We start from the raw sequence: 14,831 nt of genomic DNA on the forward strand, positions 1-14,831 counted from the left end.
ACACACACACACACACACACACACACACACACACACACACACACACGCACACATGCACACACACACGCACACACATACACAGAGTATCTCTAGGGTTGTACTTTTCCAGAGTCATGTTTTGTACCACAGTTTGAAAACCACTGACCTATTTGAAGCAAAAGTACAGGTGTTCTATCTCACAGCAGTATTTCTTGATTTGTGTTTCTGTCTGCAGGAGGAAAACCTGCAAACGGTGCTGATTAACCCTAACATTGCCTCAGTGCAGACTAATGAGGTTGGCACCAAGCAAGCAGACTCCGTGTACTTTCTGCCTGTCACTCCAGAGTTTGTGACACAGGTGATCAGTGTAGAGCGACCCGACGGTATCCTGCTCTCCATGGGAGGACAGACAGCTCTCAACTGCGGTGAGCATTCAAACTTTCCAAAATTCAATCGGGTCATATTTTGTTGCGAACAAAAATTCATCTTCGATGTAATGCAATGTCTTTAAATGGTTTAAAGTAAAAAAAAACATGTCTTCCGCATACAGGATGTTATCATTGCTTGTATCTGCCCTGGCTTTTTTCTTTTCATTTTTACAAAGCTCATTGTTCTGATAAGTTCAATGTGTTCTGATTGGTCAGCTATCCAGGCATTGTTATTGATCAAATACTTCAAGCATGTAATAAAAATGTTACAAACTTAGTACTTTATGAATTAAAAGCTGAGTTTGATCAAGAAAATGCAGCTAACTAAGCTGATTGATCCAGTTTATTAGCTTGACTTGAGCAGAACAAATTGGTAAGGTTTTATTGTGCATAATAAGTACTTTTTATATCAAAAACTACAGCTTCTCCTCAACATCCTCAATGGAAACATTACTATAACTATGCACTCTTTGCATATACATTTGAAATCTGTGTTGACAATCTTCCCACCGAAGGATGTGGATTTATAGGGGCCCTGTTGGAATGATGTGTTTTAGGAAGTCATGGATGATTTTCCACATTTTTTTATGTTACAGACTTATTCCAAAATGGATTACATTAATTTATTTCCTCAATTCTACTCACAATACCCCATAATGACAATGTGAAAAAAGAAATTGTGGCAAATTTATTAAAAATAAAAACCTTGAAAAATCACACATAAATCAGTATTCACAGTATTCAGTGTATTGGACATGATTTGAATAGGCATACACCTCGAGGCACAAGGCTGGAGGAGGTTACAGAAAAATTTCTGCTGCTCTGAAAGTTCCAATGAGTACAGTGACCTCCATCATCCGTAAGTGGAAGATGTTTGGAATCACCAGGACTCTTTCTAGAACTGGCCGGCCATCTAAGCTGAGTGATCGGAGGAGAAGGGCCTTAAGGCTGATTTATACTTCTGCGTCAAACACCGGCGTATGCTACGGCGCTGACGCATAGCCCTTCGCCGTGGCCGTCGCCGTCACCGACGTGCACCTCTCGCAAGCTCTGTGATTGGTCGGCTTGGTAGCGCTGACGAGTCAAGTCGAGGCGGGACCGAGAGCCGTGTGAATTGCGCGAACCCAATGTAGCGATTGTTTACAAGTGTGGAGTCCCGTGAAGGAGCTCCGGATGGAAAGTTTTGTTTTGTGTTTACCTCATAGTTAAAGTTGCTGCACGTCCGCCGGTTCAAAATAAGCGAGTTTGAGCCACTTGTACATCCCGGAAGTGTTTAGGAATAGCAAAAAAGCAGCGAAGAAACTCGACACAGAGGAACATTAACACCTCACTGCCAACTAGCGTTTCGGAAGTGTTAATGCAGACCAACAAAGACAGCGTGCAGAAGTATAAATGCACAGCCACGCGCGTTGCATGCTCCGTAGGTTACGCCGGTCACTTGACGCAGAAGTATAAATCAGGCTTTAGTCAGGGAGGTGATTAATAACCTGATGGTCACTCTGTCTGAGCTCCAGCGTTCTTCTGTGGAGAGAGGAGAACCTTACAGAAGGACAACCATCTGTGCAGCAATCCACCAATCAAGCCTGTATAGTAGAGTGGCCAGATGGAAGCCACTCCCCGCCTGGAATTTGCCATGAGTCTGATGAGACTAAAATTGAACTCTTTAGAGTGAATGTCAGGTGTTACATTTGGAGAAATCCAGGCATTGCTCATCACCAGGGTAATACCATCCCTACAGTGAAGCATGGTGGTGGCAGCATCATACTGTGGGGATGTTTTTCAGCATCAGGAACTGGAAGACTTGTCAGGATAGAGGGAAAGATTAATGCAGCAATGTACATAGACATCCTGCATGAAAACCTGCTTCAGAGTACTCTTGAGCTCAGACTGTGGCGACAGTTTATCTTCCAGCAGGTCAATGAACCAAAGCACACCGCCAAAATATCAATGGAGGGGTTTTACAACAACTCTGTGAATGTCCTTGAGTGGCCCAGCCATGATCCAGACCTAAATCCTTATGAATATCTCTGGAGTGATCTGAAAATGGCTGTTCACAGTTGTTTCTCATCCAACCTAATAGAGATTTGCAATTGAGAGGTACTGCAAAGAGGAAAAGGCAAAAATTTCCAAAGACAGGTGTGCCAAGCTTGTTGCATCATATTCAAAAAGACTTGAGGCTGTAACTGCTGCCAAAGGTGCATCAACAGAGATTTGAGCAAAGGCTGTGAATACTTTTGCACATTTGATTTTTACATTTTTTTATTTTTAATAAATTTGCAACAAATAAAAAAATATATATATATTTTTTCACATTGTTATTATGGGGTTTTGTGTGTAGAATTTTGAGGAAATAAATTCATTTAATCCATTTTGCAATAAGGCTGTTAAATAAAAACATGGAAAAAGTAAATCGCTATGAATACTTTCTGGATAAACCATAAGTTTAATCTTTGAGACTTTACAGATCTTATACATGCACAAACAGCTTGTAACATTCCAAAGACACAGTATAACATGAAATTGCAACACATGACCTCTTTAGCCCCATATAGAAATCTTATACATTGCATTAATGCAAATTACATACAGTTGAAGTCAAAATGCTATTCATCCTCCTTTTAAATTTTTTTCTTTTTCCAAATATTTCCCAAGTGGTGTTAAACAGAGCAGAGAAGGTTTCACAGTGTTTACTACAATATTTTTTCTTCTGGAAAAAGTCTTATTTGTTTTTTTTTTGTCTAGAATAAAAGCAGTTTATTTTTTTAAAACCAATTTATGGTCAATATTATTAGCCCCCTTATCCAATATTTTTCCCACTGTCTACTAAACAAACAATTATTATACAATGATTTGCTTAATTATCCTAACTTGTCTAAATAACCTAGTTAAGCCTTTAAATTGCACTTTGAGCTGAATACTAGTGTCTTGAAAAATATCTAGTTAAACATTATGTACTGTTATCATTGCAAAGATAAAAGAAATCTGTTAATAGAAATTAGTTTTTACAATTATGTTTAGAAATGTGTTGAAAAAATCTTCTCCACGTTAAACAGAAATTGTGGAAAAAAATATACAAGCGGGCTAATAATTCAGGAGGGCTAATAATTCTGACTTGAACGGTACATAACATTGAAGCTTATGTCTGCATTTTGCACACAAAATATATGTAATGCAACAAATATTTTAAAATGTTGCAAAAAAATTTAACCATTGGAATTGCAAATATATACATACTGCATATATTTAAATATATTAGTCATACCAAATGTCAGATTTCCTTATGGGATAACGCTGTAAAGAATGATTGATGATGTTTTATATGGCTGTGTGTGTGGGGGGTTCAGGCGTGGAGCTCTTTCAGAGTGGCGTCCTGGAGAAGTATGGAGTGAAGGTTTTGGGCACACCTGTGGAGTCCATCATGGCCACTGAGGACAGGCAGCTCTTTTCAGACAAACTAATGGAAATCAATGAAAAGATTGCACCCAGTTTCGCTGTTAAAACGGTATGAGAGATGTTTTGTGAAACTTGAGAGATGTCAAATGTTACCTCATTTGAATTTTATGAGAAACCTTTCAATGTGTGTTTTTTTTTTATCTTTGGACAATATTTGAATAGATATTTGTTGGTTGATGATGTACTCGTGATTGTTTTTTTTATCTGGAAGGTGGCAGATGCGTTGAAGGCAGCAGATGAGATTGGCTATCCTGTCATGCTGAGATCAGCTTATGCCCTGGGTGGGCTTGGCTCCGGCCTGTGTGCTAATAAAGAGAAGCTAGAGGACACCGCTCACAAGGTAAACACTGTAAAACATTACACAACATGATGGGATTAGAATGATCATGTGACACTGAAGACATTTTGTTTCATAGAGAAATCAAGTACAGGCATTCCTCATAAAATACAGTACTTATCAGCTGTATGTAAAGTGCCTCATATTGACCACAAAAAATGGGCTTGATTAAACAATTTGGAGTCTTTGAGTTCCATTTTGTTTTAATATCCCTGGGATAGAACTTCCTAAAGTTATTTACAAATTAAAATGAGAAATGTTTATTCATTATCACAAAGGTTTAAGAATTATAATCCAGAAGAATATTTAGGTATTGAATATCTGCTGTAAATGAAGTCACATTTGGTTTTTGACCATAAGGCCCCGTTTACACTAACACGTTTTAGTTTTAAATTGCATAAGTTTTGCTACAGTTACGCCATCTGTCCATACTACGCCAGAGTTTTTTTTGGGCCTCAAAAAACTGAGCGTTTTGGAAACACTGAAGAGGCCTTTTTCATTTGAAAATGTGGCTGCTCCATATCAGTGTAGATGGGGGAAAATGGAGACATCTGGAAATGGAGGCGGGGCTTCAGACATCTGATTGGGGCTTTTTTTCTCAATATTAAGTAGCCTAAACAAAGTTCAGTGTTGCATCCTGTTCTTGTAAGTTCAGACTTCGTAAGTTTGATATGGAAAACAAACTCCCGAGGACACGCCATCTTCAGAGGAAACAGTTTACTTTATAACATCATTCACATCACCTTCACTTTCTTAACAATAAAATGAAAACATCATATAAGGAACCGCCTATTTTCATGTTGATATTAGCAACTAAACAGAACCAAAAATGTTAAGGCGTCTTGTAGCTATATATAAATATGACTGTCATTTTAACTGTATGCATATTTATAACAAAACGCAGCCTATAACATACCCGCCTTTTTTCATTTTCATTGAAATTGCAGCTCTCATCACTCAGTGCATGCCAGAGTGTGTGTGTTGTCACGTTATGTGCGTTTTCAGCAGTGTAATGTGGAAACGCCAATGTGGACGTGGATCGTTTTCATTCTAAAATGCCATTTAAAAACTAAAACTTATTAGTGTAAACAAGGCCTTACTCTCATGCTACATTAAAATCCCTAAATCTCTGAAGATTAAGCTTGCATGACTTTAATAGTAAGGATGGTAAAATAATAGTTTGTTGAAAATCTAAAGGGATATTTGATCTTTGAGTTACATGCATTTTTAAATGTCACTTTTGGTATATAATGCAACAATGATTGCTAAAGCCAACAGATTTGACTCATAGTGCTACTAGTCTCAATGTACTGGGCTGCTCATACATGCTCTTGACATCCTTGATTGTGACAGATCATAATCAATCTTCAGAAGATTCATTAGTTTGTTCTGCATGTTATATTTTTAATAAATTGATTAAAAACATTTTTAATAAATGATTAAAAATATTGATCAAAACATGAGTAAATTTTAAGAAAATATTCCATTACTTTTCAAATGAATGGTTATGCTACTTGTTTTTTTTTTTCAAATGTATGAATTGCTTTACTTAAAGGACATTTTTTTGTCAGGTTTAACAGTTCCCATTAATAAACTCACATTTTTGCTACTTAGAGTCTCAATAAATGTCTTTTTTTCATTGGGTATGAAACTGAGATCTGAATGCTATCGTTTGTGCTAATAATTACATGCTTTTATCTCAAGAAGATCAAGGAAAATTGAATTCCTATTGATATAGCCGCTTTTGAAATGGTGTGGCATGATAAAAATAGACTAAGTTCATTCTGTTTGCAGGCCTTAGCTATGAGCAGCCAGATCCTGGTGGAAAAGTCTCTGCTGGGCTGGAAGGAAGTGGAATATGAAGTGGTGAGAGATATTGCTGATAACTGTGTCACAGTCTGCAATATGGAGAACTTTGACCCACTGGGCATCCACACAGGTATCATTTTATATGGAGAACACGCAATACCTGACAAAAGTCTTGTCGTTGATCCCAGTTAGAGCAACAAATTATAACTTGGCTTCTAGTTTATCATTTGGAAAAGTGGCATAAGGTAGATTTTTTCTTATCGAAGTTGATGTGCATCCTAATAATCACAAATACTTCAGAAGACCTATTGAAACCCACATGGACCCAAGATTCTTACAGAAATCAGTCAAGTTTAGTGAAGGAAAAATCACAGTTTGGGGTTACAGTACATTCAATATGTGGGTGTGCGAGAGATCTGCAGTGTGGATGGCAACATCATCAGCCTGAGCTATCAAGACATTTGTGCTGCGCATTACATTACAAACCAAAGGAGACGGCAAATTCTTCAGCATGATAGCGCTCCCTCTCATTAAATAATTAAAAATCAAGGCATAATTGTAATCTAGAAGCCTTTGCCTTTCTTATAAGCCATTTCTGATACCAAATGATCCACTAGAAGTTAAGTTATTATTTGTTGTTCCTAAAACTTTGATAGGCGACAAAACTTATGTCAGGTAGTGTCCTCTTTCATACAGGTCCGTTCGTTGCATTCCAAAATTATTTGTTATATAAGTTATAGTATAATAAAATATTTCAACATCACCAAATAAACATCTATTCATTTAGATTGTCTTACTATTAGATTAATTTAGATTTGTTATTGAAATATACTTTTTTGAATTATTTATTCATTCATCACTCCAAACAGAAATGCTAACTGATTCAGCCGAGGGTCGAACCAGCGATTCCTGCGCTGCCCTACTGTGATTTAATTCTTTATGTTAATAATAATAATAATAATAATAATAATAATAATAATAATAATAATAATAATAATAATATAAATAATAATAATAATAATAATAATAATAATAATAATAATAATAATAATGATAATAATAATAATGATGATGATAATAATAATAATAATAATAATAATAATAATTATTATTATTATTATTATTATTAATATTATTATTATTATTATAAATATTTTGTTACATATGTAACAAATAAAAATGTAAATACATTTCTTTATAACATTTTATTGTAATATAATACTCTGAGGATAGTTTTTTCCCCAAATGCAATTACCCATTTAAAAAAAACTTTAATAATTAATATTCTGTTTTTGTATTCATGTTAAACGGGACTCCCTTTCACTGTCTGGTTCATTCTAGTTTGACCTTGTATACACAAATCCATATACACTGCGTAAATTTAACCACTAGTAACATGACATGAGGACATGCATTGTAAATCCTCAAGAGCTTCAGCTAACAGCCCTTGTTGCTTAACCCAAAGGTGACTCCATTGTGGTTGCACCGAGTCAGACTCTGTCCAATGAGGAGTACCACATGCTGAGAGAGACCGCTATTAAGGTGGTGCGTCATCTGGGTATTGTGGGAGAGTGTAATATCCAGTACGCTCTGCACCCATCCTCCCTGGAGTACTGTATCATTGAGGTCAATGCTCGCCTTTCCAGAAGCTCAGCGCTGGCGTCCAAAGCCACAGGGTGAGTTCATCTTAATAGTAGTTAGGGTTTTTACAGGACTTTAAAATGTTTAAATAGTAAAAAATAAGGAAAATACTAAGGCTTTAGGGAAATGTGTTAAACTTTAATGGTGCTTCATCTTCTTAATTGCGAGATGTTAGAGTTGTCAAAAAGTATAGATTTTGGTAACAAGTGGTATTGAAATGTAAAAAATAAAAGGTACAAGCATTTCCCGCTTTCCTTTTAAGTGTTGTTGAGTGGATTTTTAAAGACTTCTGATTGGTCATTGTGTTCCCTACCTCAACAGAATTGTCTGTGATTGGCTACTATGATCATAGCTTCACAAACCACTTACACAGATACAGGAGTGTTTTAAAACAACTTTTACATTTGAAAACAAGTGACAAGTTTGAAAACTTTTACATTCGATACATTTGAAAGCCACCTCTATTAGTGGATCCGTCTGTGAGCTAATTTACAGTAAAAACAATCCACTGATGGATCAGCTGATAGAAATACTAGAAATATTTATAGGATAAACACATTTTTCAGCTGCACTTCAGCTGAAATGAACTCACTGCATTGTATATCAATTAATCTAAGACTGTATGCTACAGATTTAAAAGTCTGGGATGTGATTTTTTTCAAAAGATTTCCATCTATACGGACCTCAACGTGGCGACCCCTGTAATTTGTGTAAATCAGAAGTTTTTTTTTTTTTTTCATTTTGAGGGGAGAGGATTAGTCAAAATCAAAGGGAGAGAGAATCGTCATCATCATCAAAGCAGTCAACCTGATAATCTTTCCTTTTTTTTTTTATCCTCGGCTGAGCACATGCCCAAGAGTGTACATTTTTTGTCTTGTTTTGAGATTTACCTGCAAAACAGACGTTTCCTGGTGATCAGCCGAAGGTGTCAGTTTCACACCATCTTCAGGTTTGTGTTTTTCGTCACCAAAATATTGAGAAGTGACTGCAGCCAAAGTTGTCTATGCCGAGAGCCAGAGTCTAAAAACACCCACCCACCACCCTGTCTGTTCAGTGTGAAATCAGTCCATATCCTTTGTAAGCTTCGATGCCACACACTCTGTAAGAAGACGAACAAAATGTGTGGAATCAACAGAACAGATTTTGTTGTCTTATAAAAAGATTAGTGTGAAGAGGCAGAAATAGTTTGAATACCTTGTGGGGCAATTATTATTTCTTTCAGAAAATCCTTATGGAGGGATTTTTGGAGAGAATGGCTGTTTAAGTTGTGTTGTGGTCAAGTTTAATGATCTTTTGGCAAGTAGAACATTTAAGTAATTTTATTAAAGTAAATTAATTAAACTATTAGATCTTAAACTTAGTTCTCCATAGATTCTTCATGAGAGAGATGCAAAAAGATCACTAAATTATGTTTCATTTTATTTGTGAATGATCAGATGGCCACTGAGCACAGAAAATGCTAATGATAATATCACAAATTACATTTTAAAATATTCACAATTCGTCACAATCATGAACTCTGTGCTTCCAATTAATTGTCATAAACATAATTGCAATTAACAATTTAATTGATTTCTCTATATGATTCTTACTGTACAGTTGAACGATAATGGTATTATATTTTCCTTGGATGGAACAAAGAACCATCAATAGCAGCATTAATACAAAATATTTAATTTAAAGTAACTCATATAGAACATAGAAGATATAGAATATATATATGTTCTATTGTTTTTCCATTTTTTCCCCCTTATAGAAACAATTGAGATGTCATTTTGGAGACTTTTAACAAGTTTCCTTCAGTTTGAATACTATAGAAAATTGTATCTGTTGTAATATGGCTGCTTTCTGAATCTTTCTCATTAGCTACCCATTAGCATTCGTAGCTGCTAAACTAGCACTGGGCATCCCTCTGCCAGAGATAAAGAACGCTGTTTCGGAGCAGACCACTGCCTGCTTTGAGCCCAGTTTGGATTACATTGTCACCAAAATTCCTCGCTGGGATCTGGACCGCTTCCACGGAATGTCTCGAGAGATCGGCAGCGCCATGAAGAGTGTTGGAGAGGTGCAGACACTGACGATTTATTGCTCTAATTAAACCAATCGAGTAGTAACCAAGTTATTATTTGATTCTTCCTTGCTAATTTCACGAAAGTCTGTGTCATGGTTAAAGGGGTCACGGACTACCTTTTTAAAAAAATATATTATTTTGTACTGTTCTCTGACGTTCATTTATAAACTCAAGATTTGTTTGCATCCAAAAGCTAACTCAGAAGTAATTCCTTATTCTAAAATAATAGGCTTTTCTCATTAGAACCAACTGAATAGGCATGGTGGATTATAGGAAAGTAAACACTGGTATGTTTGGATAACAGTTTTACATATTTGAACATTAATAATTCTAATTCTACTGTGGTTTAAAAATGCGTAAATCGACAGTTGATGGCTTCTTCATTTTAATGGATAAAAGCATAAATGATATTGGCCATTCAAACGGGGCGCCAGCGCTTTGGATAAAAGCATAAATAATATCTGCCCTTTAAACGGGGCCATCGTCAAGGCTTCCCATTCACTTTTAATGGGTGACGTCAGGCATTGGCGAACTGCATTGTGGATCTGTCGGCGCTGCTTCAGGGTTGTTGCTTGCTGCAGAAGTTGGGAATTTATTAACTTTTCAAGCGCCAATGGATGCTTTTCAAGCGTCAGCCAATCAGATTGCTTTAATACACCAGCTCAGACAGTAGTCAATTGCGGACCAATTTCATTGGCTGATGCTGCAATGAGGATCCCGTTAGCCCCAACATCAGACACGCCATCGGTTAAGTGTTGATGCTGAAGCCCCATGTTAATGCACGGTAAAGCTAAAAGCTCAGTAAATAGTGAACAGTTATTATATAAAATAGTTACACTTGTTTGGCTCAACATAACTGTCAAATCCAAAATTTATTTGGCTCAGCATCAGTCATCTTTTTTTTTTTTTTTGTTCTAAAAAATTATCAAATTGTGCCTTGTTTGTAAATGAACCCACTCTAGAATTAAGTGAACAATAAAATAAAATAAAATAATGTAAAATAAAATAAAGTAAAATAAAATAAAGTAAAATAAATAAAATAAAATAAAATAAAATTAAATTAAATTAAATTAAATTAAATTAAATTAAATTAAATTAAATTAAATTAAATTAAATTAAATTAAATTAAATTAAATTAAATAGCAAAATAAAATAAAACAAAATAAAATAAAACAAAATAAAATAAAACAAAATAAACACAACCAAAATTTTACTGATGGTCTGTAAATTCAATAAAATAACTTCATATACTCTTTTCTGATGTTAAGGTTGTTTCTTAGTTTCTTTGTAGACTTGAATGAGCAGCTCTTAACCATTTCTTGTATTTACCCCCTACAGAGCTACAATAAACAGATCGTTATGTAGTAGCAGGCATTGATTCTCCCTGGAGGCTGAGTTTAGACACACTCTTACATAATAAAGTGGCACAATCTACATCATTTCGGCAGATTGGCTCCAATATAAGCTGTATTTAGACTAATGAGAAATTCTGATTACTGAACTTTACAGAAAGTTTTTATAGCACAGTCAACTCTCATATGTCAAAAGATCAAGGGCATTTTGAGTTTTCAGTTTGCGACCCCTTTAATTCAGTGCTGTTGATTTACAGTAATGGCAGAGCTTTCATCTACATCCCATAATTCTGCGTCTTTTATTTCCAGGTCATGGCAGTCGGCCGAAGCTTCGAGGAGAGCATCCAGAAGGCTTTGCGGATGTGCCATCCCTCAGTGGACGGCTTTGTACCACGTCTGCCTCTGAAAAAAGCCTGGGCAGAGCAGCAGGACCTGCAGCGAGAGCTTTCCATGCCTTCAAGTACTCGTATTTTCTCTCTTGCTCAGGTATGTGACCCAGATGTGCAGTACAGACAAGATGATAGATTCGGAATGTGCTCAACTCAATATAAATGTCATGTTTAATTCAGTCTCATGATTTATGAATCAATGAGACTGCAGTTTTTACACCATTCATAACACTTTGAGTGCAGTTTGGATAGTATGTTGATGCTACTTTTCAGAAGTTTAACATCGGTAATTCATTCATTCATTTTCTATTTGGCTCAGTCCCTTTATTGATCAGGGGTCACCATAGTGGAATGAACCGCTAACTTTTCCAGCATGTTTTACGCAGTGGATGCCCTTCCAGCTGCAACTCATCACTGGCAAACACCCATTACTCACATTTACACACATACACTACGAACAATTTAGCTTACCCAATTGACCTATAGTGCATGTCTGTGGATTTGTGGGGGAAACCGGAGCACCTGGAGGAAACCCATACAAACATGGAGAACATGCGAACTCCACCCAGAAACGCCAACTGACCCAGCCGAGGCTCGAATTTACCTTGTTGCTGTGAGGTGACAGCGCTTCCCACTGTGCCACTGCGCCACCTTAACTTTGGTAATTAATTAAAAAAATGTAATTAAGACCAGTGCTTACTTTGTAAATGAATAATTTCCGGAACAAAAGCAGGGAATAAATACGACGTCTGCCCTACAATTTCAGTTTTCCCAGAACATGATGCCACTAAATGGTTATAGTGAGAAAAAAAAAACATCAAATTTCTGAACAGTCTTTAATTATTTTGTGCAACATAACGTCATGGGTCAACCATGGATAAAAGAAAAAACAAATAAACATGTAGCTTCAAACATAAATCATACGAAACATCACTGTTGAGGTTACTAACACTACAGGCATTCAGTTCACTTCACTATTATGTGTCAAATGAAAATAACTCACTGTGTCTAATCTTCAAGAAGAGCCAACAGTTACCTCTTCTAGGCATGGGCCCGTAGAGGATTCAGAACAAAATATCATGGTTTTGCGTATTGTAAATTACTGCTCTAAATTAAGTTCTATTTCCTGTATGGGTAAAAAACAAAAACTTTTTCCGCCTTTGAACACAATATATTTTATTTTGTGAAAGATTTCTAATATTTTGGAGCAGTAAATGTGTCAGGCTAAATAATTCAAATGAATCATTGACTTCTGCTTTAGTTTCAAAAACACAGATGTCTTTACGATTTAAAACATCATCTTTGGATATCTTTTCTGGTTTTTGTTGTCCAAAAAAAAACAAAAAAATGTGAATAAAAAAATCTTACACATACCTTAAGAATGGTTATACAGAAAATGTTGGCGATTTTAAAACCTTGACTTATTCAAACCGCGATATGCCTTGAAAACTGTTATCGTCCCATGCCTAACCTCTTCCATTATGCTTTCTGGTTGACTTCACTCAATTTGCTTCTGTCTCTCGTTATCCTGATCCAGGGACACAGTTTTATCTTCTCAAGATCTCCTTTGATTAAGCTCAATATCAGATTTACTTGTGATAAAAAAAACAAAAAAAAACTGTCAATATGCTTGACTTCCTCTTTGGTATTTTGAAAATACAAATATTATTTTGGTAGGCCGCTATGGCATTATTTTTTTTTCACCGTTCACTGCGTACGAAACAATAATCACCAACCAATGAGAGTAATTATAAATGTAAGAAAGCTGATTGGTCGGAAGTGACTATCTTTATGTATGTGCATGCACACAATTCACACAGCTTTGCTGGCTGTTTGTCACTCGCTTTCATTCACATTCTCTCTTTCTCTTTCTCTTTCTCTTTCTCTCTCTCTCTCTCTTTCTCACTCTCTCTTTCTCTTTCTCTCTCTCTCTCTCTCTCTCTCTCTCTCTCTCTCTCTCTCTCTCTTACCCACACACATGCAGGTATTCATCACGCAAAAGTTAATTCCAGATCAATTAAAATCAATACCAGAACACAAAACACGAATTACTGACGATTACTGAAACAGGATCTGGCAAGACCTGGCTCAAATTAAGACCTCATTAAGACTTATGTATCAAAGATACGTTTGATTAATCAAAACTGACAGTGAAGAAATGTTCAGCCTTACAAAAGATTTCTTTCAATAAATGTTTTTTTTATTCATCAAAGATGTACCACAATTTATATAAAAACATATTAAGCAGCTCATGTGTTTTATTATGTCAAGAAATATTTTCTGTGAAAGGGAAACCTGAAGTAATGACTGCTGAAAACTCAGCTTTGTGATAAAATACAAATACTATACAATTATAAAATTGTATTTATTGAAATAGAAGGCTGTTGATATAAGCTGTAAAATGGTTGACAATATTTCTGTATTATTGCTCAAACAAATGCAGCCTTTGTAAGAACTTAAAAACAATGTTTAAACATTTTTCTAATCACAGATTTTTTGTAATACCATTCTGTAATTGTTAACAAATTTTATGCTTTTGGGGTTGTTTTACCTGGAAGAGATGCCTAAAACGTATATTATAGAGGCTAGTTGTTGATCAGATGCATTGTGGTTTTAGGTGAAGCTATTTAGATATAACAATTTTATGAAATTAAAATGTTTCAGGTCTGAATGGTCCTGAAATGCAAATAACAGGATAATGCATTATGAATTGTCCAAGGCCTAAAACATTTAGTGTAATATTTGGATCAGAACTGATTCTTGAAGGCCAAGAAAGCCTGCCCTAGGAAATAGAAACTGTACATTTTCTAAATAAGATTAATATGCTGTGGTATATTACGCATAGCATACGATTAGGTAAACCACAGCTTTAAAGATTGATTCTGGCTGGCCTTTATTTTGATTAGCCAGTCTTGCTACATTATGTTTTATTTATTATACAATAAAGTGAATAATTGACCCATTGTGGCTGCCAACCAATTTTCTAGCTTCCAATTCCTCTGCTGCTTCTCCTGTTTCAGCTTAGATCAATTATTTATTTGTTTTGTTAGTAACTGTGAGTGTAGTACTATGGTAATGTACAGTCAGCCGGTCATTATCTCAAAACAAACCCCTTCAGGATAACACAAAACCCTTCCACGTCTCTTGACAATGATTGGAAATGGTCTGCCTCAAGTGAAGAAAACCTGCTCCTTGTCAAAAAGTGTGTCATGCGGGTGTCAAATGAACGCACCGATGCTGGCAGATATATTAAGGAATAATAGGCTAAATCCTTTAAAGACACGAGACATCAATAACTCTCAAGGTTGGTCTTGCTGTTGTACGGCTGGAGTTGGATGTTAGTCTCCAGGCACATAATTGTATTCAGAGCAG

At 35.7% G+C, this 14,831-nt stretch overlaps 1 protein-coding gene across 3 annotated transcripts in view; it reads left to right on the forward strand.

Annotated features, from left to right (window-relative positions):
• cps1 (carbamoyl-phosphate synthase 1, mitochondrial) overlaps positions 1-14,831 on the forward strand; it is a 111,007-nt gene that overhangs the window by 13,615 nt on the left and 82,561 nt on the right. For all 3 annotated transcript variants that reach the window (XM_073912971.1, XM_073912972.1, XM_073912973.1), the window contains 7 exons: positions 215-404; positions 3,752-3,909; positions 4,072-4,200; positions 5,992-6,136; positions 7,472-7,682; positions 9,514-9,712; positions 11,380-11,556. In XM_073912971.1, the coding sequence (XP_073769072.1) occupies positions 215-404; positions 3,752-3,909; positions 4,072-4,200; positions 5,992-6,136; positions 7,472-7,682; positions 9,514-9,712; positions 11,380-11,556 (1,209 nt within the window). The remainder of the gene's footprint in view (positions 1-214; positions 405-3,751; positions 3,910-4,071; positions 4,201-5,991; positions 6,137-7,471; positions 7,683-9,513; positions 9,713-11,379; positions 11,557-14,831) is intronic.

Source organism: Danio rerio, chromosome 9 (genome assembly GCF_049306965.1).
Source record: "Danio rerio strain Tuebingen ecotype United States chromosome 9, GRCz12tu, whole genome shotgun sequence".
NCBI classification, from domain to species: Eukaryota; Metazoa; Chordata; class Actinopteri; order Cypriniformes; family Danionidae; genus Danio; species Danio rerio.